Source organism: Folsomia candida, unplaced genomic scaffold (assembly GCF_002217175.1).
Source record: "Folsomia candida strain VU population unplaced genomic scaffold, ASM221717v1 Fcan01_Sc002, whole genome shotgun sequence".
NCBI classification, from domain to species: domain Eukaryota; kingdom Metazoa; phylum Arthropoda; class Collembola; order Entomobryomorpha; family Isotomidae; genus Folsomia; species Folsomia candida.
Genome location: NW_019091194.1, coordinates 5501863 through 5523276, shown reverse-complemented (window position 1 = coordinate 5523276; position 21414 = coordinate 5501863). Strand labels below are relative to the sequence as shown.

General features: G+C 34.6%; 8 protein-coding genes and 2 long non-coding RNA genes across 11 annotated transcripts; 5 read left to right on the top strand and 5 right to left on the bottom strand.

The window, feature by feature from the left end:
- Positions 1 to 851: 851 nt before the first annotated feature.
- Positions 852 to 3352, bottom strand: LOC118434422. Its single transcript, XM_035847927.1, has 4 exons — positions 2449 to 3352; positions 2302 to 2377; positions 2044 to 2234; positions 852 to 1942 (listed from the first exon to the last, which is right to left on the bottom strand). Exons 1-4 carry the CDS (start codon positions 2524 to 2526, stop codon positions 1475 to 1477), a joined length of 813 nt encoding a protein of 270 aa, XP_035703820.1. The 5' UTR covers positions 2527 to 3352; the 3' UTR covers positions 852 to 1474.
- Positions 3353 to 3490: 138 nt separating this feature from the next.
- On the bottom strand, positions 3491 to 4475 carry LOC110844744 (uncharacterized protein CG3556). Its single transcript, XM_022091022.2, has 4 exons — positions 4294 to 4475; positions 4076 to 4232; positions 3842 to 3996; positions 3491 to 3772 (listed from the first exon to the last, which is right to left on the bottom strand). Exons 1-4 carry the CDS (start codon positions 4343 to 4345, stop codon positions 3693 to 3695), a joined length of 444 nt encoding a protein of 147 aa, XP_021946714.1. The 5' UTR covers positions 4346 to 4475; the 3' UTR covers positions 3491 to 3692.
- A 395-nt stretch (positions 4476 to 4870) lies between these two features.
- Positions 4871 to 8833, top strand: LOC110843249 (glycoprotein 3-alpha-L-fucosyltransferase A). Its single transcript, XM_022089211.2, has 3 exons — positions 4871 to 7424; positions 7506 to 8155; positions 8278 to 8833. The coding sequence occupies exons 1-3, from the start codon at positions 7107 to 7109 to the stop codon at positions 8615 to 8617; spliced, it is 1308 nt and encodes a 435-aa protein (XP_021944903.2). The 5' UTR covers positions 4871 to 7106; the 3' UTR covers positions 8618 to 8833.
- LOC110843248 lies at positions 8797 to 10386 on the bottom strand. The gene is made up of 4 exons (XM_022089210.2): positions 9999 to 10386; positions 9596 to 9915; positions 9090 to 9515; positions 8797 to 9003 (listed from the first exon to the last, which is right to left on the bottom strand). The coding sequence occupies exons 1-4, from the start codon at positions 10129 to 10131 to the stop codon at positions 8830 to 8832; spliced, it is 1053 nt and encodes a 350-aa protein (XP_021944902.2). The 5' UTR covers positions 10132 to 10386; the 3' UTR covers positions 8797 to 8829.
- A 161-nt stretch (positions 10387 to 10547) lies between these two features.
- Positions 10548 to 11998, top strand: LOC110843247 (O-antigen biosynthesis glycosyltransferase WbnK). The gene is made up of 2 exons (XM_022089208.2): positions 10548 to 10948; positions 11032 to 11998. The coding sequence occupies exons 1-2, from the start codon at positions 10683 to 10685 to the stop codon at positions 11816 to 11818; spliced, it is 1053 nt and encodes a 350-aa protein (XP_021944900.1). The 5' UTR covers positions 10548 to 10682; the 3' UTR covers positions 11819 to 11998.
- Positions 11999 to 12004: 6 nt separating this feature from the next.
- Positions 12005 to 13581, bottom strand: LOC110843246 (protein Star). Its single transcript, XM_035848160.1, has 5 exons — positions 13210 to 13581; positions 13015 to 13129; positions 12872 to 12916; positions 12626 to 12775; positions 12005 to 12567 (listed from the first exon to the last, which is right to left on the bottom strand). The coding sequence occupies exons 1-5, from the start codon at positions 13422 to 13424 to the stop codon at positions 12187 to 12189; spliced, it is 906 nt and encodes a 301-aa protein (XP_035704053.1). The 5' UTR covers positions 13425 to 13581; the 3' UTR covers positions 12005 to 12186.
- A 449-nt stretch (positions 13582 to 14030) lies between these two features.
- On the top strand, positions 14031 to 15693 carry LOC110844973 (protein Star). Of its 2 annotated transcripts, none has more exons than XM_035848159.1 (5): positions 14031 to 14152; positions 14283 to 14574; positions 14648 to 14860; positions 14960 to 15178; positions 15262 to 15693. In XM_035848159.1, the coding sequence occupies exons 2-5, from the start codon at positions 14389 to 14391 to the stop codon at positions 15454 to 15456; spliced, it is 813 nt and encodes a 270-aa protein (XP_035704052.1). In that variant the 5' UTR covers positions 14031 to 14152; positions 14283 to 14388; the 3' UTR covers positions 15457 to 15693. The 2 variants fall into 2 exon arrangements, with proteins under 2 accessions (XP_035704052.1, XP_021947011.1); XM_022091319.2 differs by having other exon boundaries at positions 14112 to 14378; positions 14460 to 14574.
- Positions 15694 to 16216: 523 nt separating this feature from the next.
- Positions 16217 to 18550, top strand: LOC110843245 (beta-1,3-galactosyltransferase 5). Its single transcript, XM_022089206.2, has 6 exons — positions 16217 to 16853; positions 16924 to 16983; positions 17090 to 17209; positions 17299 to 17469; positions 17545 to 17794; positions 17929 to 18550. The coding sequence occupies exons 1-6, from the start codon at positions 16725 to 16727 to the stop codon at positions 18291 to 18293; spliced, it is 1095 nt and encodes a 364-aa protein (XP_021944898.1). The 5' UTR covers positions 16217 to 16724; the 3' UTR covers positions 18294 to 18550.
- A 1711-nt stretch (positions 18551 to 20261) lies between these two features.
- On the top strand, positions 20262 to 20672 carry LOC110844607. Its single transcript, XR_002547443.2, has 2 exons — positions 20262 to 20432; positions 20487 to 20672. It is a non-coding gene; the product is annotated as an uncharacterized LOC110844607 (long non-coding RNA).
- On the bottom strand, positions 20670 to 21215 carry LOC110844608. The gene is made up of 2 exons (XR_002547444.2): positions 21084 to 21215; positions 20670 to 21013 (listed from the first exon to the last, which is right to left on the bottom strand). It is a non-coding gene; the product is annotated as an uncharacterized LOC110844608 (long non-coding RNA).
- Positions 21216 to 21414: the final 199 nt, after the last annotated feature.

The following is a 21414-nucleotide window of genomic DNA, read 5'->3' as shown; positions in this document are numbered from 1 at the left end:
CGATGACAGCGTCAACGATTTCTCGGACCATTTTGCCTAGAAAGTATACAAGTAAATTTTATAACACGTATAAATTGCAAAAAAAAATAATTAAACCTAACCTTACGCCTCGATTAATGTGCAGGGTATGCAGTTCAGAGTTTCAGAGTTGATTTTTGAGCTTTCATTCAAATGAAAAACTGAACATTTATATATATCAATCCCAGCATATAACTGATAAGATAAGCGACTAAACAGCAATTTTTCTTGATAAAATTAATTTTAGACCACTTAACCTTATTTTGTAAAGATATGCACTGGGCGTGACAGCATTATAAAATGCGTTGTTGAATGCTTCCTATCTGCCAATCTCTCAGAATTGTTGAAACATTCTGCGTAAATAAATTGTGAACGTCAATAGCTTATCAATTGATTTTAAAATTGCTTCCTGTTATTGCTACGATATAACTGCGTAGTGTAAATTGAGTGGTTATATAAAACTAAAAACGATGTGCGTCGTTTTATATTTAGATCGAATTATGTGTTTGGGTTTGCAAGGCAAATTATTGAGAAAAAATTGGCTTGTCGTGATAAAGAATGACAAATTACGCAACGCTATTTAAGTGAATGCAATATAAATATGTAACACAAGTCGTTAGAAATAAGAATTATATAACTTTATCGTGGTTGGTTATTTTTCGAACCACGAGTAAAAAACTTGTGCATGTTTGTTATTAATATCTCGTTATTGTTGAAACGATTGAAATTTTATAAGCAGATGCGTGTAAATATTGAAACGCGTATGTACGTATCCCAGGCGTTAGAGTTGTGTATTTATATCCATACATTTGAATTCAAAATTTGAGCTTGCGTTCGAGAGATCTTGAACTTAGGAGGTTTTATTAATCTTTTAATACACTAAACTAACACAATCTTTTTATACCTTGTGTGTACATAATACGTATGTATCTATTACCCCATAAGGAATCATACACGATTATTAATGAATCATAAGTAATTACAGTAAATTCTGTAAAATTTTGCACGTTAATAATACTGAAATGTTATATTGGCCCTCCTCAGACACACGAAAAAATCGTCGCTTCGAATTTCGCTTAGTTTTTCGCTTACTTCCTGATAAGCGAGCTCTGGGGTAAGCGACCAGAAACTCAACTCAGAAGTGGGGTTAAGGTCGCTTAGCTGAAGTCAGAACAAAATTTTACAATTTTCATAATTTTTGCCATGCTATCGATAAGCGAAAAACAAAGCCAAATTCGAAGCGACGATTTTTTCGTGTGTCTGAGGAGGGCCATTATTTATCATAGTTAAATGTGGTTCATAAAATATAAGTATGTATAATGTAAGATACATATAAATATAATAATAAATCAGATTAATTTAAGATAAGAATAGCACCATTTAATTAGTCGAGTTCGTACTTTTCTACTAAGGGCATACATTACGAGCCTTAATACTAATATGACTCCGCCGAAATTTACGACAGAATAATATTAGTCGCTTGTTCATAAGTCGGAGGTGGATCTTCCCAAGAAATTTTACGCGTGTTTGGATCATAACTTTGCATGAATACTGACGATCGTCCCCTTGGAATCCATCCAGCATTGCTTTGTTGTGTGTTGTTGTTGAAATGCTGTACCATTGTCGCACAGTCGACGTCGTCCTCATCCTCCTCAACATTTATAAAGGTTGACATCGAGACTGGTCGATCTATTGGGTATGTGGTTTCCGTGTTGGATTGATATGTGCCTTGTACTTTTAATATCCTTACATAATTTGTGAAAACTGTCACGACGTATAATTTATACAACAGAAATATCATGAGAAGAATTGAAAAAGTTGGATGGACTTTGTACAAGACAGGGAGAACAATTAGCATTATAAAAATCGTGACTGTTGCTTCATTTCGGCACCTGATAATTGTGATAGCTTCGTTACTCATACCCTGCAATTAAGCAGTTACATACATCAATTAATTACGTCCTATTGTGTAATTTGTGAAATTCATTCATGAAATCCTAGTCAAATAGATTTAAAAATGTTTACCTTATTTAGCGTCGGTGAAAATAGTTTGGTTACAGAAAAACAGATCAGAGCTATGCCTCCAGAAAAAATGTACAGGACATAAAGGAAAATAACTGGGTCATTATCATACTCTGTACTAATATCAGAATCAGAAAATGAGGATCGTGTAAAACTGTAACGAGGAGCGTGCGGGGATGCGTTACTAACTGCGTCTGAAATTTTTAGAGAAATTTATAAAGAACGGATAATAAATATGTATGTACAAACTCGTCCAATTACCATTTGACGTCCACTTTGTAGTTTTTAGAAACAGAACGTTCGCCACATGAATGAGAATTGTGGGAAGAAATAGTGTCTGAAAAATGTACAAGGAAAATTAAATTGGACAAATATATGAAGTCAAGATTATTAACAAAAAAAATTTACTTTTTCCAACTTTCTAACTCGATGAGCATGCCTTTGCTCAAAAAAATATTCAGTCCATTCCTCAGATTCTGCTGCCATTTTGATATGTGTTTTGGATTTATTCTAGTTTTATGAAATGTTAATGGGCTCAACACGAAGTTTTCTTTTCTAAAAAAAATTTACTCGAGTGTCAAAATGACGGTGATCAGATGAGGATAACTTTCCTGCTCGTTCCTTGTCGGAGAAAGTTCTAAATACTTTCCGGGTAAAATCTTTAGCATCTCTACACAGAAGTAAAAGTACGTATGTGCTTGCTATATGTAGCTTGAGCTAAATTCGCACGGCTATGCATGTGTAATCCACTAGTTTTGTTCCACCTTTCAACTTAGGTCCATAAGTCAAACTAAATACATCACACGCACGAATTAGGAACAAATCAAGTAGTAAGGACATCTTAAAAATATTTTGCATCAAGGGGTCAAGTATTTTGAATTGTGGTACATGTCATACATACACGAATCGAACAGTCACATACAGTCAGGTCGACGATAAAATTGCAGCTAAACTCTGCAACAGCAAACTCCGGAGGAGTGAGCCACAAACTCGACGAAACTCCTTCGTACGAAGATGTAGAACGGGATTTGAACTTTGCAAAAAATCTTCTGTCTCAATTTCAGATTCATGGAAAATAATTCGCATAAGCATGCATGTCAGGCAGATTTGCATAAAAACAAGATGCTTAAGTACTTTTCGTCTGACGGCATTATTTGTACAAATGTACATAACCAAAATAAAAGTGTATTTCTTTGATAACGACTCTTTTGCCGTTTTTAATGCATACAGATTTCAAAGTTGCGAGATAACTCCAGTTATAAGTGTCAAATTGATTTGTATTTATAGGCTTAATATTAAATTAGATATTTTCTACATGTCTATATTATCTAATATAATAATAACATGAATACTTAAATATTAACCTGTGTAAAAACTTATCATGAGTAAATTTATCCAGTTATTATTTCGCAATTATGCATATTAACTTGGTTGCAAGCACAATTTCAAATTTTGTTGATATATTTATTTCATATTCAATAAAAATTGATCATAATTAGTTTGCATACAAAACTCAAGCAGATAATTATTGTACATATTATAATTTATAATATGCATAATTTGATTTACTTACTCTCCTCATTCGACTAATGTGTTGAACCAATTTCTCGAATTTAGTTTGCTCCCTTTTCCATTAATACTTTCCAAATTTTTTAATTTTTTGTCGAATCAGTCCAAGGTCGTAGCCAAAACAAATAAATTCCTCCATCATGAACAACAAGGTCGTTCACAGCTAAAAAATAATGGCATTAAACATCGTAATATCCAGTCGGAATTAATAACTCATAAAAAAGGGAGGTACCACTTTTCGCGAGATCATTATCCTTCGGTGGATTATTAACATCTGGAGGGCTTTGCAGTTCGTAGAGGTACCAAAAAATATTTTCGTTCACATTCTCCATGTAGCCACCAATTCCTCTGATATATATTCCGAATGGGTATTGAGTGAACGAATACCTGTCATGAAGAATTTTGATTTTGAGAAGAAATATTCATGATAAAACAAGGACAACTGCATAAATAAAAGGCATCATACGCATAGTTAGCATCCCCTCTTGCTGCCTCTCCCATGATATCGATAAAATACGTCACATTGACGTCTGAGAAGCTGACTTGTTTGAAAGTTCTGTCCCCATTGACTGGATCAGATGTGTACCACACATGATAGTCCACCCTTGCACAATGACAAGACGCTGTAAAAGAAAAGATAATATCACTGAAATCTGATTAAAATATATATTAAAACTTATTTACCACAAAGTGTGAACAAGACAAGCGTTGACAGGAACGCAAATTGGGATGTCATGATTTTGTATTAAAAGGTTGGTTGTGGAATTTTCGAAAAAATGTTTAATTCTTTAGTGTTTTTATCTATGAAATAGAGGAAACATGAAACTACTTTTACTTTTTAATTTTATGATCAGTAACTGAATCTAAATCGTTCTATCTTAAATGACTCTTTATATAGGTCCGATTTTATAATCTGCATGTAACGGACATCAAATCCGATATTCAGATTAAGTAGCATCTGTTAGATTTACTGAAATTATATTCGTGATTTTGAATTATAAAGCCTGCATACTTTGTGATATCCTGGAAGTTGAATATGTAATTTTTAAACTTTGAATTATTATTATTACATATTCGATATTTGTGTTATGTTGGAATTATTTTAAAGACTACCTATGCGTGCTAATATATTATTACAAATGCGACTCAAAATGCGCAATATTTTGTGTTTGTACTAGAATATTTATTATAATTTGAAATTCTATAGAACCACTTCCTGATGCACTTATGTATATCTAATGGTTACAAGCAGTAGCAAATAAGCAGTGAAGAGTTGAAAGTGACACCAGAAGTTTTAACCGTTACTCTTTATCAGGAGATAAAAATTAAATTAAGAAGCTTAAACGTCACTTTCATATTTATCTATTATAGAATATAAATAGTTCCAACTAACGATGAGTTTTTCCAGTAGTGCTATTGTTATGTATATGTGTTTATACGGAAAGTTGAAATGATAGTCCTGTTAGGTTTGTTTTCACATTGGATTTGAGAATTCGTTACAAAGTGTCATAACTATTTTTAATTTAAGAAATTTATCCATATCACCTATAAGTTTAAATACTATCCTGATCTGGAAATATGTGGCCGGCCCCATCAATACCTGTAATCGGCGTGCGAGCCGATACCTGGGGCCCGCATTTTGAAAGACAAATAAAAATATAAATGACTGAGTATGTAGGTCCGATTTTATAATCTGAAACTGACATCAAATCCGATATTCAGATTAGCATCTGCCAGATTTGTTGAAATTTTATTCCTGATTTTGAATCATAACGCCTGGATATAATTTATACTTTGTGATATCCTTGAAGTTGAATATGTAATTTTTACCTTTTTACACTAAATTAAAGATCTATAGTATCCAACTGCAGTGCTCCAAATTCGGCCCGGATGAAGAAAAGCACAGTCCAACGAAGTCTGCTACCCAACTTCGTGGTTTTCTGCCTCCGTCACAAATTACATACTGATTCAAGACTTTACGTTTTCAGAAATTAAGATTTGTTTTGGAAACAGTTGATTTTCTACATCATGTATAGAATGATAGCGTGTCAAATAATACTGATAAACTATGTAACATATTGAGATTAGCATATAATGCATATAAATTAGTAATTAGTTGTTTATTTGTGAAGGAATAGCGCTCACGTACATAAGTATATAGATTGATACATAACTAGATTTTGTGTTGAAAACTTACCTTATTTTTTAGATGATTCTTAATAATTGACGTTAGTTCGGCAATTTGCAAACCACTATCGATCTGTGGATTTTTTAAGTTACACCTCTTTTTAGATGGAGGGAGCAAATGATGCTTTCAGATGTAGTTTAAAATTCTAGTGTCATTTTGCAGTAAGGTGGTCACCATTTCTTCAGCTTTGACAGCATTTTTATTCCTTATGGAGATCTCATGCCACTTATGACAAACCCCAACTCAGGTAATGCATCTGAAGCCGAGAAATATCGTTCTTTTTTTAACAATATGCTTGATGTAATAAGCGGGGTGTACCATGCAAAATTCGTACCTGCGAAAGTTAGACGTCGGGAATAATTTTTGACAAAGGTTTTTCTACCTTCACTCCGCAAATGGTGTTTATTGACTTGCGTGACCTCATTAAAACTTCGTCTGACCAATAATAATATTCCTGCGAGTATAAGAAATGTTGTGGTGAAAAAAATTCGAGAAAGTCGCAAACGCATTGTGGCTGCATGAAGATGGTAGTAATTTTTGACACAGTAATATTGAAATATTAGTTCAATTAAACCAAAAATATACAAGTTTGATTGAAGCTGCATTATATTAAGGCAGATATTTACGTCAACCACAGCATAGTCAAGCTGCGGACCAAATTATGTTTGATGGAACCCTATACATTGTGCATATGCATATGTATGCATGTATGATTATATGTATGAATTATGAATAGTATTAATGATTATTTAGCACACTATATTTTATATGAAAAATTGTGATATATATTTATAAAATCTGATCTTTCTTTATTATTATCTCCCGGTTTATAATTCTAATGGATGAATCAAATAAAAGATATGCCTGACACTTATTCCCGTCATTATTATGCCGACAGTATCGGGAAGAAGAGCATGCAACTATATAAATTTATGAACACAATTGTTGGGTCGCTCGTTTACGAAAATTAGACCGCAGACGAGAATTGTTTACATAAGTTGCAGAGTTAGTCAGGTATTTTTTATATATTTGAATAAGTGTATTAGAAAAATGGTAAGCATATAAGTGTATTGGGATTAATTGGCTTTGATAGGGAGTAGAGTAGAGGGAAAAGTGGGAATGTTTTTGGGAAAATAGCGACTACAATTATAATTGACAAACAATACTTACATACATATAATATTAAAGTCAATTCTTTTGGTTTTTATAAATATACATTCCAAAATCAAGAGAATGACAATAAGTGGCAGTTTGAATTATTATATTATTAGTAACTTGGAAGGATAATTGCTGTTAAACAAAAAGATTCATGCATGACATGACAGCCTACAAAATATTTAGTTCATCAATCCGGAGGTGGTCGAGTAAAATGAAGTTGATTCGATTGCAAACCTACATTATCCTTTTTGTTGTATGTATATTTCCATCCATTTACATTTACAGCCTGTATTTGCAAATGGTCAACGGTTTCGACTTTGAAGTTTCTCAAATCCTTAAACACACACCTTATCTGTGGAGACGGTTTAATCTCGGGAATGGTTCAGAGCATAGCTCGCGAGGCAGAATTCAAGCTCAACAAGACTGGATTAGGAATCTTTCTCAAACCAAGTGGATAAACGGAGATAAGGTGTGATACATTTTTTACAAAAACATAAGATATGCATATATTTTCATGTACCTATAACTTTTATTTTTATTTCCAAAAAAGGCGAAACCTAAACTCATTTGGATTGAGGATGACATATCAAAATTTCACTGGCCGGATGGAAAAGTACATTGTCCATATGCTCCCAGTTTTGAGCAGAAATGTCGAGTCGAGAAAATTTCACCCATGGTAAAATTACTTGACGACCCGTATCATTTAATGGAAGGCGACGCGATCGTCTCCGTTCGAGACTGGGACATGTCCGAGATGGTTTATCACATCCCGAATTATATGCTTCACGTCATCCACATCGTGGAGCCACCCCACATCACACAGAATGCGTCCCTCGGTGCCACAAATGCGCTAATTAGCTCGTACTGGCGAGGTTCTGATATCCCATCGCCCTATTACGTGTTCATTCCCACAAAGGATAATGTCACGACTGTTCCAGTTCCTCAAAATATTATCAAGTCAAAAACAAAGTTGGCAGTTGCAATGATTTCATCTTGTACGCAGCATGATCGGGTCGAATATATTGCCGAGCTACAAAAATTTATGAGCGTTGATTTTTATGGGAAATGTGGAACAATGACGTGCCCAAACAACAAAAATTGTTTTAATTTATTTGAGGCAAAGTACAAATTTTACTTGGCCTTTGAAAACAGTCGTTGTGAAGATTACATTACGGAGAAACTGTTTTTAAACGCGTTAGGGTAAGATGGTAATTTTATGTAGTACGCATAGCATAATTAGTAGATATGCAAAGTTTATCATTTTTCATATAAAAGTCGACTTATTTTAATTAATTAAATTTAATTTCACTTTTTTCGTGTAGCTATTACATCGTTCCTGTCGTACGTGGACCTCGCAAATCCGACTACTTATCCGCTGCACCACCAAATTCATTTATTCATGTTGATGATTTCGAGTCGATACAAGAGTTGGCAAAATATCTTTCATATCTGGACCAGAATGATGACGCTTATCTCAAATATTTTGAGTGGAAAGGATCCGGCACAATTAATAACAATCATTTTCACGACATGTTTTGCAGAATTTGCGCCATGCTTTATTATGCTCAATGGGTTCCACCACCAATTTGGGAGTCAAAGAAAATAGAGTGGAAAGATATTAATGTTTGCTTGAGTTCGGATAAGGCACGATGGACAGACTAACTTGACGTTTAGGATTTGTTAGGTTATATATGAAATTGAATCTACGTTCATTATTATTCATAGATCTGTACATCTGAATTAGATAATTTATGTAACAAAATTTGTTAATGATATGTACATACATACATATGTACATATTTCTTATAGATCTGCTATTTTTGTATCCATGTACATATTTAATAACTTGCCACTCAAATAAAGCACTTTATATGTTAAAGCTTCGTTAAATATTCTAGGGTGACACCGTATTCCGTTAATATGCTTTCATGTACATAAATCTCGTCATAATCAAACCTCTTCACAAACAGGAGACTGTTTCGTTCCAAAAGCTGTTTCAGCTCTTGTTTCTCTTCAGTTGTATAAAAATGAATTTCAAAAACCAACACCTACAGCAAATAAAAATGAATTACAATTTAAAAATTGCATACTGCTCAAATGTCGTAAAAAACTGATTATTTATGTATGTATATACCTTGATGGTAACTTTATCGAATGGAAAAATTTTGAGCACAGGAAGTTCAAAGCCTTCAATATCAAGCGACATGTAGTCAATGACCTTTAACCCCACAGCGGCGAGAACCGTGTACAAAGGAACTGCCTCGACCTCCATCGAAGTCCAGTTCGAGATCCTTCCTGCTTCTGCGACATTCCAAGATGGGCCCAGTCGTGCACTATCCCATTCTAATGGGATCGACATTTTAAGTACTTGCGGATGGCTACTTGTCGATAAGCACACAGTTGCCAACCACGCTCTTCTCCCAGCATTTTTCAATTTGTCAATAATCTTTGGATTGCATTCCACCAATAGCCCACTCCATTCAAGGTTCATTTCTAGGTCAAGGGTGTGAGAATTTCCTTCTCCATCATTGGAACCGGCCTCTAAGAAAACACCGCCTTTCTAAATTGTTAGAATACAAATTCCTATATCAGTAACATATTATCTTTGGATTGTTATTTATTAGTTGAATTTTGTTTGACCTTATCCTTGTACAATTTTCGGATCAAATTTCCAAACTCACTCTTATGATGTGATGGGTCGGGGTCGATAAGGTTATAAGGTTTTGACCTTGGTGGAGGCGGGATCACATATCTAGCGCGAACGTACCCAATTAATCTAGGATCAAACTGGTCCATTCTTTCAAAATTCTCCTGAACTATGACCATGTCAGCAAGTGGATCACATAAGTTACAAACTGGTCCGTCATTTTTTCTCAACGTGGGTCTCTGAAACGGCTGGCTTTTGTAAGTTTGTTTAGATTCTGGGGGATATCCGTCTTCTCGAACTGCTACGAAGGATTCTGATCAAATTCGTAAATATCCATGAACTTATTCATCGACGATGAATCATCGTTAAATTATAAAATGTTTTATAATTTATTACTCGAATCCGTGAATCCCTTCATTGCTCCCCTCCTACCAAACGTTAAGAGCCAGAAGAAGCCAATTAACAAACTGCATATAATTAAGAACTTCCAGGATCTTCTTCCTCTGATCGATGTAAATATTTCTTTCATGATTTAAAGAATAACTAACTGGGGGTTGGGAATCGGTCGTATTTTTTTCAGAAAAGGAATGCAGATACATAAGTCCATGTAGAATTAAATATTGCATGGTGCAGATTAGATTTGCACCTGTGCTCACGTCATCCATGTTCACCATTTTGTTTGATTAGATGGACAAATACCAAGCATACTAAATATTTTTGTCCGTACTAGACCGATTTTTAATCTAATTGCAGATTATATGAAGTTTTCAATTAATATTTAACACGTTTGGATTTTGTCAGTGTATTAAAATCAGAATTAGAAAAATAAATCATATGCACGGCCAAAAATGATACTGATTTTGGATAGTTTATTATTTTTCTAATGCTTTAAGGCAGATCGTATGTAATGTAGCTTTGGACATATTTAATTTGACCAATTGTGCAAACTCAGGATCAGACCGACTTGTGGTTTAGTGATGTAACAAATGTGAAAAATAGAGTAAATGTCTGTCTTTTTAATTAAAATGTTGAAGTTGACCCCCGCCCTTCAAAAGTACTTAAAATTTTAATTTAGGCGACATGTCCAACCTGCTGTACATTTTCTGCATTTCCTTAATAATTATAAGTCAACCAGTAAACTCAACAGGCAAATTCATTGATAAGCAAGCTACCAATGATGACGTATCAACAAAAACTGTACCATCAAAATCAGTCCTTCTACGAGCAATTGGAGGCTTGGGTAACCAACTCTTTAAATTCGCTTGCAGTTACTCATTAGCCAAAAAACATAGACGCCCTTTGTTCGTGTACGTCCCATTCATTGAGAATAACCCAGAAAACCGAAGGTATTGAAATCATACACAAGTTTGAGTGCATGAAGAGAAAATTTGCTAAAAACTGAATTTAAAAAGTGTATAACTTGCAACAGCTTTGCAGCAAATGATCGCCAATTTGTTCTCGACTACTTTCACGTGGATCGTTATGCCACTATGATAGATGAAACATGGAAATTCGCCACCACGAAGCCAACCAATATACCCGACGATAATCTATTGTCTCAAGACTACAACTCGTCCGCTCCAATTTTCCAACACGTAGATTATTGCCAATCTCAAGCATTCTTTGCTCCCTTCAAGAATCATGTTGTGGATGCATTTCAAATAAAAATTGAACTTCTCCAAAGTTCTACCGTCTCCAAATGGATTCACCAAATCAACAGTACTCCTGTCAGTGTTGCTGTACATATTCGGCATGGAGATTTCTCACCAATGATCCGAATTCCTACTATTTTTTATCAAAAAGCAGTAAAAGACATGATAGCAAAACTTGCTCCTGTGAAACCCACATTTTTCATATTTACGGACGAATTTAATCGACGCCTACTCCAACAAGAGTTTGACTTTCTATTTAATGCCGATAAAATTACAACGCATGTGGTATCGAATCCCACCAGCACGAATAGTTTACAAGAGTTTTACTTAATGAGTAGTTGCAGGCACCAGATCATTCCAAATAGCAGTTTCGGTTGGTGGGCTGCTTATCTGAATAGAAATAAGGATAAAATTGTTATAGCTGCGCATCATAATCCAAGACTGTTTGATGCGCTGCATGGAAGAGACAGTAAAGTGGCGTTGTATCACAGGTTACAATACAGATATTTGTACTACCCGCAAGAGTGGTTTGTTTCCGACCTGTTTAATGAAACTGTATTTTAATATTATCAACAACAGGAATCCTAAGTAGAGATAAGCTTTATGTGTATGTATATGCGTGTGTGCTTAGGTATGTACATATATACATAAATACATAAGTCCTTATTAAAAACTATGCCACAATTACAACTTAATAAATAGTGCTATTACGTGAAAATATGCAATAAATAACGTGACGTTTAACCTTGATTATGTTTTATAAATCATCAATAAACACTTCGATTTTATTAAATATGTACATGTCAGAATACATAAATCAAAAAATCAGATTCGCTAATTTATAAACTGGGTCAATTCTTTGCATTCGTTATTTTCTTGCAGCGTATCTTACGCATTGTTAGTATCCAGAAATACGTACATGCATGAACAGTCTACTGACTACCTTTCTTATTTTTCAATTGAAATAGTTCTTCATTGATAAAGATTAAGTCGCCTAAATCTCCAACTGTTTCGTGTAAATGATAACCATTCTTGCTCATTAGTTCCTTCACCGGCTCTGGTCCCTCCTTCCCGTTGATAACTTCAACTGCAACAGACTTGATATTCACCTTGTCAAAAGGTATCGTTCGCAGCACATCCAGTTCAGACCCTTCTAAATCCAAGCTCAAAAAATCCACGGTCGTTCGATTGATTGCGAGGAGAAGTGTGTATAGTGGAACGCATTGTACTTTTACGGCGTGGTCATTCTTATGATAAAATCTGTACGTTAATCCACCCCAAATTGAGGCTGTCGGATTCTCGTAGAAAGTTGCCTGCAAAATTGTGCTTTAAAGTTTTTTGTATTTCTTTGGATAAATGGTACATGCTCACGATCATAGGTCTCGGTTTCGTTGATAAGGCTGCATTTGAGTGGAATGCTTTCCTATTTTTCCTAATGAGTTTTTCAAACGTTGCTGGAGATGCTTCCACCAAAAGACCATTCCAACCTAGATGGCGTTCCAGATAGAGCGTGTTGGCCCCCTGGAAATTAATTCAATGTAATTTACTTATCCCATTCTTTAAGACGTACATTTCAAATTGATAGAAGTGCCAAATAAGCATTTTTTAAATCCTGACCCATTCACCATCATTCGCCCCCGCCTCTACGTAGAAGCCACCTGGCTGAGGTCACAAAATATTCATATGTAGGTTAAAGTTTCCATAATAAATTATACTTTTCTTTAGTTCTTGTGAGTCTAACTGTATACATATTTACATACATCCTTTCTAAGTAAAGGTAAAATAGATTGCAATTGTCCGGCTGATGGATTTCCGGTATCGTCACCATTATCGAACCGATAAGGAAGTTTATTTGCTTGGAATATGTGATTTTTTCTTAAAAAATGTACAGTATTTATTTGATTCTATACATATTTTTATGGTTTCTAATATGTATCACATCAAAATTTAATTACCTCACAAATTGGACCAATCTTTCGTCATCCTGTTCCACTTGGGATGATTCGTCATTAATCCATTCTTTTAGGGATGAAGTGCTTCTTGATTTACTTTCTCCATCTTCACCACCATTGCCAAGATACAAAAATAAAATAACTAGCACTAAAATAAGTAGAAAGATATGTATAGTTCCATTATACTTATTAATCAAGTTTCTATTCAATTGAAACATTGTATGTTTTTAATTAAAATTAAAAATGTTGCAAGGTATGTAGGCTAGAAGTATACATGTGTACGTATGTGCATTTGAGCGTGTAACAAAAAACTATCTATTATTCATCCTGTTTTTCCGGAACTTCCTGCTTTTCAAAATTGTAACCAAATATCAGAGGATTTGATGACAATGAGTTTAAAATTTATGTATATTTTTGTTTGAGTTTGATTTTTAGAGTATTACGGCGGATATGGTCAATAAAATTTACTAATACTGGATCGCACTAGTCACTAAAAAACTACGTGGTGTCTAAAATGTCATACAAAACCCATGCAACTGTGTAAACTTGTGGAGGAAATTTACTCTACGAAGTGTATTTGATACCGTTGTTGGTGTGACATGACGTGGAACCGGTGACATGATGTGGCTAACTCTAAAGTCGTAATGACTTTCATGCTAAAAAACCTCCACCGCGGTTTGTATCTTCATCATAATAATTTCCACCTCATTTAACACGGATTCAATCCAAATGATGCATTTAGTTTTTCAAGTACTACGGATACATATAATATCGAGGTGAATGTTTAGGTGTTGTGGATTCAAATTATTCCGTAATAATCACAAAATCATTGCGTCAGTGTCAGTGCCAGTTGCACCAAATTTATTGGAAAAGTGCATATTCTTCCCGATTTATTTATAATATTTTTAATTTTAACCAACTTTCTCAATGTTTTCAAAACGACCTAGTAAGTACAGTCCTCCGATAAGAACAAATAAGGATTCGCCTTTTCTTGAAAAAAATTCAAGAACCAAATTAACCGTCTCGGTAATTGTAGTGTGTCTCATAGTAATATATCTTCTCTGCACAAAAAATAGAAGACGCAATGACAGTGATATTGAAAAACTTCTCAACTCGGACAATCTGAATGTGATCTTGGAACAGGATGACCCCGATTTAGTATTATTTGTAAAGTATTGAATTATGTTTTTAGATTTAAAATATGACAAAGCATGTACTTCAGCTAATCATCTTTTATTTAATTGTAATTTTAGGCAGAATTACATCTTCAAAAAATCTGCTGCGGATAGAAGCATCGGAGAACAATCTGAAACTCGACCAAGTAAACTTGTAGAATATTTACTTGGCCAAAACCTGGTTACAAAAGATGTAAGACTAACAGAGTGTTTGAAACTTCCTTAAATTCATTCTCGATAGTTAAAGAAATTTTGACATTATTCAGGTTTCCGATTCCCGTTATTTTGTAGAAATTGGCGCAAATGATGGACTCCGTTTTACAAGTGCATTCTACCTCGAGACGAATTTGGGTTGGAGTGGATTAATTGTTGAACCATATTCAGTACCCTTTAAAGAATTAATGACTCGTCCGACTCACTCACAAAACAGGATATCATTTTCCAATACGACTATTGCAATGACACCGTATGCCAGCAAAGTATATCAAAATTAATCGTTAATTCCCAGTATTTGAGTTTGTGTGCATATATGTATTTACGTAAATATGTATAAAACTGCAATTGTCGTTATGATTTAGGAAAAATTTCATTACAACCCAACCGTTCCGTTTTGGGGAGGTTTAAGTTTTCGATTTTACAAGGGGACCCAAAAACACATGAATGTGGTCACCATTCCACTTTACACCCTCTTGCTCGCAGCAGACTCTCCAAGCAAGATCGACCTGTTAATTCTCGATACTGAAGGTACTGAATTGGAAACGTTGAAAACGCTACCATTTGACAAGGTGGAAGTATCGGTGAGCAGTTAAACATAATTTTATGCATGTCTCAAGCTATAAAGATTTAGCTTATAACCGTGTATCGTATTTCGATTCCGTAGTTAATTGCTGTTGAAACATACAACGGAAAAGAAGGACCTTCCGCCGTTGAAGAATTCTTATTTGGGAAAGGGTACGAGTCTGTCGCCAAAATTGAGGTTCCCCTCGATCCAAAACTAGTTGAGCAGATTTCTAGCATCATTGTAAGAACGGATGTACACTCGGAATACCAAATTTTTAAACTGAAACAAAACTAAGAAAATAATTCCCATTGGAGAATTAAATTTTAAATTAATTATATGTTTTCGCTGAGATTTGTCAGTACGAAGGAATAAATTTTATTAGTGTTATAACCAATTTAAGTAAAATTTTCTCATTCTAAGGGATGTAAGGTTCAATCAAAGACTGAAAATTAGTATCTACACGGTACGTGGAAATAAGTACTTAACTTTCCCTTGGACCAGGCGAAGGGTTAATAAAAAACTATAAATCAATCAATTTAATTAAAAACTTGAATATCTAAAAAATCAGGATATCATCAAAATTGCCTAAAACCTGGAGCACGGAACATTGATGCAAAAATTAGATGGTTTAGATGCTCAGTAAATTATTAAGCACTCGGCTATGCTTACATACATTCAGATCCAATCTCTGAAGCATTTCCTCATTAAATTATATGCGTTATGCAGGGTTCAAATTTTATTGTAGTCAACAATATTTTTGTTTATCTAAACATGTCCTACGTAATTTTTAATTAAGTTCATCCTCGATTCAAACAATACTTACATAAATATTTCCTATTCCTCACCTTGCAATTTTAAGCTGCTTGATATCTCGCGAATTTTTGAACAAATTTTGAAAGAAACCGTGGGATTTTAGTTCGCATATCTACATATTTACCCAGCAGATATGTGTATGTTTTTATTTCCAAGATTATTTCACAAACTTTCCTCTCTAATATGACCATGCAGTGACAATCTCTTTCACGATCTCGTGCTTTCAGTCTCTTTCAGTAAGAAGTCTCCGACCAACCGAACATCAAATCGAATGGGAGTTACGTTGGCGTAAAAGTATGCCTTAAAAACTACAAATAATCCTTTAAGGGAAATCAAAATAGGATAACAGAGCTGTTTGTACAGTTTTGAGTATTTTGCTAATCCCCGCACGATGCAAATTTTTCGAGCTTCGCAAATTGTCTAAATGAGCTGCGATCCTAATTTGTATTAGTACGCTCACTGTTTACCGCAGGTTGTGCAAGTGGTTGCTAAAATACATATTTGCTTAGCTAACCCACCAAGCATGCTGTTTTTGAATATGCATAACGTCTCGCTCATTTAAGACTATAGTTAAAATTAAATCGCTTACATTTTTATAGTAAGTATACGTGTACTTTTATGCCCTTGAACAATTTACTCAGAAAATATTAACTTGTCCGTCGTTTGCAGTTTGCACATTATTGAAGAAATCTCACAAATGAAATTATCATCTTCACTAAGGATAAATTTCACCATACAAATTCACAATAATGAGTACTAAACGAAATAGCGTGCTAAACCTGTCATCACCGTTTTTCGCGTTAAAACATGTCATCGTGTTTTTGTCATTAATAATTTTAAACGTATGGTTTTATCGAATATTAGTGGATTTTCATAAGGTTTGTCAACGTTTCATTAAATTATGGTCATTGATTATCCATTCATTGATACATTGCATTATTCTTGTAGACGCAGGAGGATGACAGGACCGAAAGACATGTGACTATGTTGGATATTCCTAATATTACGGTAAAATAATTAGCTCTTTATTAGTGCACCTGATTTACTTTCAAAATAATATGAAAACCTGTTTTTAGAAAGTAAATTTAGTGTAATAAAACTATTACAATCTTAGACAACATTAGCTCCATGCCTTTTACGAGACTTAGAAATATTGGAGTCCATGGGATCTCGGGATGCCAGACTCATGTTAAGTCCACCCGTTCAAGTCTTACTTTCACCAAGAACAAATGGGGTATTTACACAGATACACAAATCATTCCATATTTAAGGCAAAATTGTATCAATTTGCACAAAAATTATTTGAAATTTAAATTTTTAAAGACCGATTTCAAGCCACTAATCGTCATTATGATCACAAGCATGGCAGAATCCATTTTACAACGGCAAGAAGTAAGGAGAACTTGGATGCAATGGACGAAGCGATTTCGTGTTCAAGCTCTATTTTTCCTTGGCTTAGATGAAGATGCGCCAAATTTCCAGGACATTTATTCCGTAAATAATACAATTCACTAATTAACTTTCTAATTTTATGTCTTATCCAATATTCATGTTTACCTGATCTGAAAGGATTTGGTGCATGAACAGCAAGTTTATGGAGACCTCGTAGTCATCAAGTTTCAAGAAGGTTACTATCGACTTACTGCAAAGACGCTCCGAATGCTGGAATGGTTCCTCCAGTTTTACAAGGGCACAGAAGATAGACCCAAATTTCTCGTAAAGACGGACCACGATGTTTTTGTAAACGTGCCGAATCTACTTCGCCACATGTACTCCTCCGAAACGTGGACATCAATGCGACAAAATGGGTATTATTTTGGTGAGCTAGTCAGAGTATCACATTATAGATACACAATATTTTGCCAATTTTTTAGAGATTTACCACCACCATCCACCCCTTCATATTTATTTGTCCTTCATTTATACATATCTCGTATTATTCATTCATTACAGGGGGACACATTATAAAAAAGGCAGGAGTAAACCTAAATGCGACCACGAAATGGTTCGTTTCGCCAGACTACTGGTATCCCGCCCGGAAATTCTATCCTCACTTTTTGTCCGGACCATTCTATATTATGAGTAGTAACATACTGGAAAAGTTGTTCAATGGCTCCTTCACTGTGCCACTTTATCCATTCGAAGATGTATACTTGACTGGAATGCTACGTCAAAAGGTCAACCTTAAGTTGACTCAGGTCGACAACTTACAGTTACTCTCTGTTCCAAACATGGAGGAATTGAGAAATATGATTGCTGGACATTCTATATTCTCATTAACGTCATTTCAACAATATTGGGTGCATTTTACACATTGACGATCAGGAACAATGAAGCATTTATAATATGTACATAGTTCGCAAAATGTTAATACAATAAGTATGTACCACAGAGTGGCAATAATATAAAATTGCCTGTATGGTCTGCTTTTTGATATCTTCTCTGCCCTAAGTCAGCCTTTTCTGTACCGTAACAACAAGCCATAAACTTACCTATACATTACACCAAAGTATTCATATATCCGCATGGAATGTGTTATAATAAATCTTCCATCATTAGGATAATATACAATTCAGCAAATTGCAATCTTGACTTTCATATACATGCACATGTAAATGTGTGGTATGCGTGCGTTTCAGTTTGATTTGTCAAGCATTCAAACTTTTGTCCTGAACAATTTGTTACATAATTGTTCACACTAAAAAGTTGTGGATAACAGTGTTAAATAAAATAAATTGTTTATTTGTATTTTTATAAATCTCATCCTAAATCAGGTGGTCATGCATGACAAATGTCGTCATCTCTTTGTCTTTCTAAAACTGGATCCATAGGTCAAGTAATTTTATGCCATTCTACGTATTCTATGTACTATAACGCTCGTGACGCCAGAAGGTGGAGGATAAGCGAGAGGAAATGCTGAACTACAGGCTGTCCCGTCTACAAATTACATTTATACAGCTGTTTCTAAAAAGATATGATAATCGCCCTAATTCTGACCTACCTCGATAAACGTGTCACCTATCTGCATAAATATCCAATCTTGCACAAACGTCCAGGTCTTGTCTTTAAAACAATTTCTGACCCATTCTCCATGTTTAATTTCCGCATTTGTAAGCAGGTTTTAGAAAATCACATCACAATTTGATTTTATATGATTTCTATGAAATATGTGATTGGTAAGATTTCTGTGATTATGGGGAAAATGAAACAACTTTCTTTAACATAACGATATGCATATTTATGTACGTTTAACTAGGTTAATAAATTCTATGGGCCATGAGCCTTGTAAGAATTTTTTCAGAATAAATATTATTATATTATTATTATTAACTAGGTTAATATTCTGATTCAGCATACAATTCTGAGCATTTTCCTGGGTGACTCGACGACTCGGTGTGTTTTGAGCAACTTTCATCTTGCAAATCAAATGCTGAATCAAAATATCAAGTTGGTTTTGACCTACAACGTAGTTTAATAAAGTTGTTTCACCCTCCTCCAGTAAATCACAAATCACAGAAATTCCAATTGGCAAATATTAATAAGTAAGGTTATGGGAGTTGAAAATTATTGTGGAAACATTTAATAAAAATAATAATAAAAGAATTCCTGAATTCTGTAGAACATATTTGAAGCAATTTCCCTGCATTTTTATTTAAGAAACAGACTGCATTTAGAATCAGACCACGCCCAATCATGATGATCAAACGTGTTCTGTAATAAATTTTTAAAACAAGCAGTAATTTACTCAGTTGTTCAAATAACTTGTCACTTGTGCTGGTTAAAAGTGTATGCAAATATGATAATTTTGCTGCGCGTCCCAATATTTGTACTGACTTGAAGTAGGAAATGTGAGCTTCTTTCGTTTCATATGAAACAAAATTAACCGACACATGCAAATTTCATTTCTGAGATCGTACATAAATATGAAATGTATTTGCATATGCATAAAATGCAATATGCTTCCAGAATATTTTATATTTCTTTTTCTTTCTTTATATTTTTCGGATGATTCAACTTCAAACAAGTTCGATGAGCCAATTTACAAGCATCAATGACACAAGTATAAGGTTGATACTGCTTGAAATACTCAAATTTTTCATAAATGTCCGTTATATAAAAAAACGAAAAAATCATTGCTGACGTCATATCCAACCATTCATCACTTTTCACGGACACCTGTGTAAACCACGGATATTTCGAAGAATCAATGTCACTATTTAAAGTACAAAAGCTTAACCTTCAACTATCATTGTTCCGGTGAAGAACACACTATAAAAAGAATTCGTTCATCCTCGAAAAGCAATCATTTCTAGTAATCCTTGAGTCGTACACATTTCTCAGAAATATGAGATTCATTTTCGTAGCTTTCCTTGTGGCGTGTTTGGTTTGTGGCATCGTTGCCCAAAACAATACAACGAATACCACCACGCCAACCACGACTCGAGCACCTATTCCAGGTTATACCCATTATTAATTCAATTACTGTATTAATTTCAATATGTTCTAAACAGGGTTCAGCCCGGTCCCAGCTCCCGCGTGGGCTGCAACCTACAGCCCAACTTGGCTACTGTTCGGTTAATCTGCTATCGTACGGCTTTTGAATTTCGAAATTGTTTTCACTTCTGTGTTCATCTATGAACTATGTATTGGCCAATTTTCTATCCGTGTTTGAATAATAAATTAAAATGCTCATATTACATTAGTAACAGCTTTCATTTTTATTTTGTTCCAAAATTCTAATAATTATAGTCGCAAACACCCGCCACTGCCGTGGGAGCGCATACAGTCGTAACAGCAGCACAGCTAATTTGTGTCGCAGTGCAGGTATCGCAGTTTGGCCGCTTACATGCCATCACACCCGTAAATGACCCCGGCGGCTGGAAGCATTGTGGTGCCGCGCCTGCCGTCACGCTACAAAAATAACTATTCGGACAAAGGTTAGAGCAGCACGCCGCTTCAGTGCAGGTTTGACATCCCGTCGCGGGCGCTGCGACAGGTGTTCCAACCACGGGCGTTGGGAGCGGTATCCAAGTTCCTACTAAGATTTAAAAAAATAGGTCCATATATATTTAGTATTCAAAATTTAAATAATTTAGAATAAATAGTACATTTTGAAACGTTTCTGTAGTTCTGTGCATGGCACGTCCAAATTAGTGCCAGAAATGTTGCGAAAAATGAAATTTTGATATCCATTATGACTGTCGTTCCTGGAATGAATTTATGTATGACTTAACAAAAAGTGTTTCAGAAACATCTCGGTTTTATAAGGGAGCTCATAAAAATTTCAAGTAGGTCGCAGATGTGCACAACTTTCTCTTTGCATAAGACAAGTGTGAGAAATTAAAATAGGTCGACAACCATTTTTTTGCAGGTGTATAACAAGAATGTTTCTTATGCAAATGCCAATGTGCTTTAAATAAACGGTTCTCCCTCGAGTAT

What these genes read in the sequence shown, in the direction of transcription:
- LOC110843248 (XM_022089210.2), bottom strand. Translation starts at nt 10,131, where the DNA reads ATGAAAGAAATATTTACATCGATCAGAGGAAGAAGATCCTGGAAGTTC. An exon ending in GAAGGGATTCACGGATTCGA is followed by an intron (nt 9,916 to 9,998) that starts GTAATAAATTAT and finishes GAATTTGATCAG; the next exon opens with AATCCTTCGTAGCAGTTCGA. An exon ending in TCGATAAAGTTACCATCAAG is followed by an intron (nt 9,004 to 9,089) that starts GTATATACATAC and finishes TATTTGCTGTAG; the next exon opens with GTGTTGGTTTTTGAAATTCA.
- LOC110844973 (XM_022091319.2), top strand. Translation starts at nt 14,134, where the DNA reads ATGTTTTCAAAACGACCTAGTAAGTACAGTCCTCCGATAAGAACAAAT. An exon ending in GATTTAGTATTATTTGTAAA is followed by an intron (nt 14,379 to 14,459) that starts GTATTGAATTAT and finishes TTGTAATTTTAG; the next exon opens with GCAGAATTACATCTTCAAAA. An exon ending in TTGACAAGGTGGAAGTATCG is followed by an intron (nt 15,179 to 15,261) that starts GTGAGCAGTTAA and finishes TCGATTCCGTAG; the next exon opens with TTAATTGCTGTTGAAACATA.
- LOC110843247 (XM_022089208.2), top strand. Translation starts at nt 10,683, where the DNA reads ATGTCCAACCTGCTGTACATTTTCTGCATTTCCTTAATAATTATAAGT. An exon ending in AATAACCCAGAAAACCGAAG is followed by an intron (nt 10,949 to 11,031) that starts GTATTGAAATCA and finishes AACTTGCAACAG; the next exon opens with CTTTGCAGCAAATGATCGCC.
- LOC110843246 (XM_035848160.1), bottom strand. Translation starts at nt 13,424, where the DNA reads ATGTTTCAATTGAATAGAAACTTGATTAATAAGTATAATGGAACTATA. An exon ending in TACCTTTACTTAGAAAGGAT is followed by an intron (nt 12,917 to 13,014) that starts GTATGTAAATAT and finishes TTGTGACCTCAG; the next exon opens with CCAGGTGGCTTCTACGTAGA. An exon ending in CGAAACCGAGACCTATGATC is followed by an intron (nt 12,568 to 12,625) that starts GTGAGCATGTAC and finishes ACAATTTTGCAG; the next exon opens with GCAACTTTCTACGAGAATCC.
- LOC110843245 (XM_022089206.2), top strand. Translation starts at nt 16,725, where the DNA reads ATGAGTACTAAACGAAATAGCGTGCTAAACCTGTCATCACCGTTTTTC. An exon ending in TATTAGTGGATTTTCATAAG is followed by an intron (nt 16,854 to 16,923) that starts GTTTGTCAACGT and finishes TTATTCTTGTAG; the next exon opens with ACGCAGGAGGATGACAGGAC. An exon ending in TGGATATTCCTAATATTACG is followed by an intron (nt 16,984 to 17,089) that starts GTAAAATAATTA and finishes TTACAATCTTAG; the next exon opens with ACAACATTAGCTCCATGCCT.
- LOC110844744 (XM_022091022.2), bottom strand. Translation starts at nt 4,345, where the DNA reads ATGACATCCCAATTTGCGTTCCTGTCAACGCTTGTCTTGTTCACACTT. An exon ending in TGTCTTGTTCACACTTTGTG is followed by an intron (nt 4,233 to 4,293) that starts GTAAATAAGTTT and finishes TTTCTTTTACAG; the next exon opens with CGTCTTGTCATTGTGCAAGG. An exon ending in AGAGGGGATGCTAACTATGC is followed by an intron (nt 3,997 to 4,075) that starts GTATGATGCCTT and finishes TCTTCATGACAG; the next exon opens with GTATTCGTTCACTCAATACC.
- LOC110843249 (XM_022089211.2), top strand. Translation starts at nt 7,107, where the DNA reads ATGCATGACATGACAGCCTACAAAATATTTAGTTCATCAATCCGGAGG. An exon ending in AGTGGATAAACGGAGATAAG is followed by an intron (nt 7,425 to 7,505) that starts GTGTGATACATT and finishes TTTCCAAAAAAG; the next exon opens with GCGAAACCTAAACTCATTTG. An exon ending in CTGTTTTTAAACGCGTTAGG is followed by an intron (nt 8,156 to 8,277) that starts GTAAGATGGTAA and finishes TTTTTCGTGTAG; the next exon opens with CTATTACATCGTTCCTGTCG.
- LOC118434422 (XM_035847927.1), bottom strand. Translation starts at nt 2,526, where the DNA reads ATGGCAGCAGAATCTGAGGAATGGACTGAATATTTTTTTGAGCAAAGG. An exon ending in GAGTTAGAAAGTTGGAAAAA is followed by an intron (nt 2,378 to 2,448) that starts GTAAATTTTTTT and finishes TACATTTTTCAG; the next exon opens with ACACTATTTCTTCCCACAAT. An exon ending in TTTCACCGACGCTAAATAAG is followed by an intron (nt 1,943 to 2,043) that starts GTAAACATTTTT and finishes GCTTAATTGCAG; the next exon opens with GGTATGAGTAACGAAGCTAT.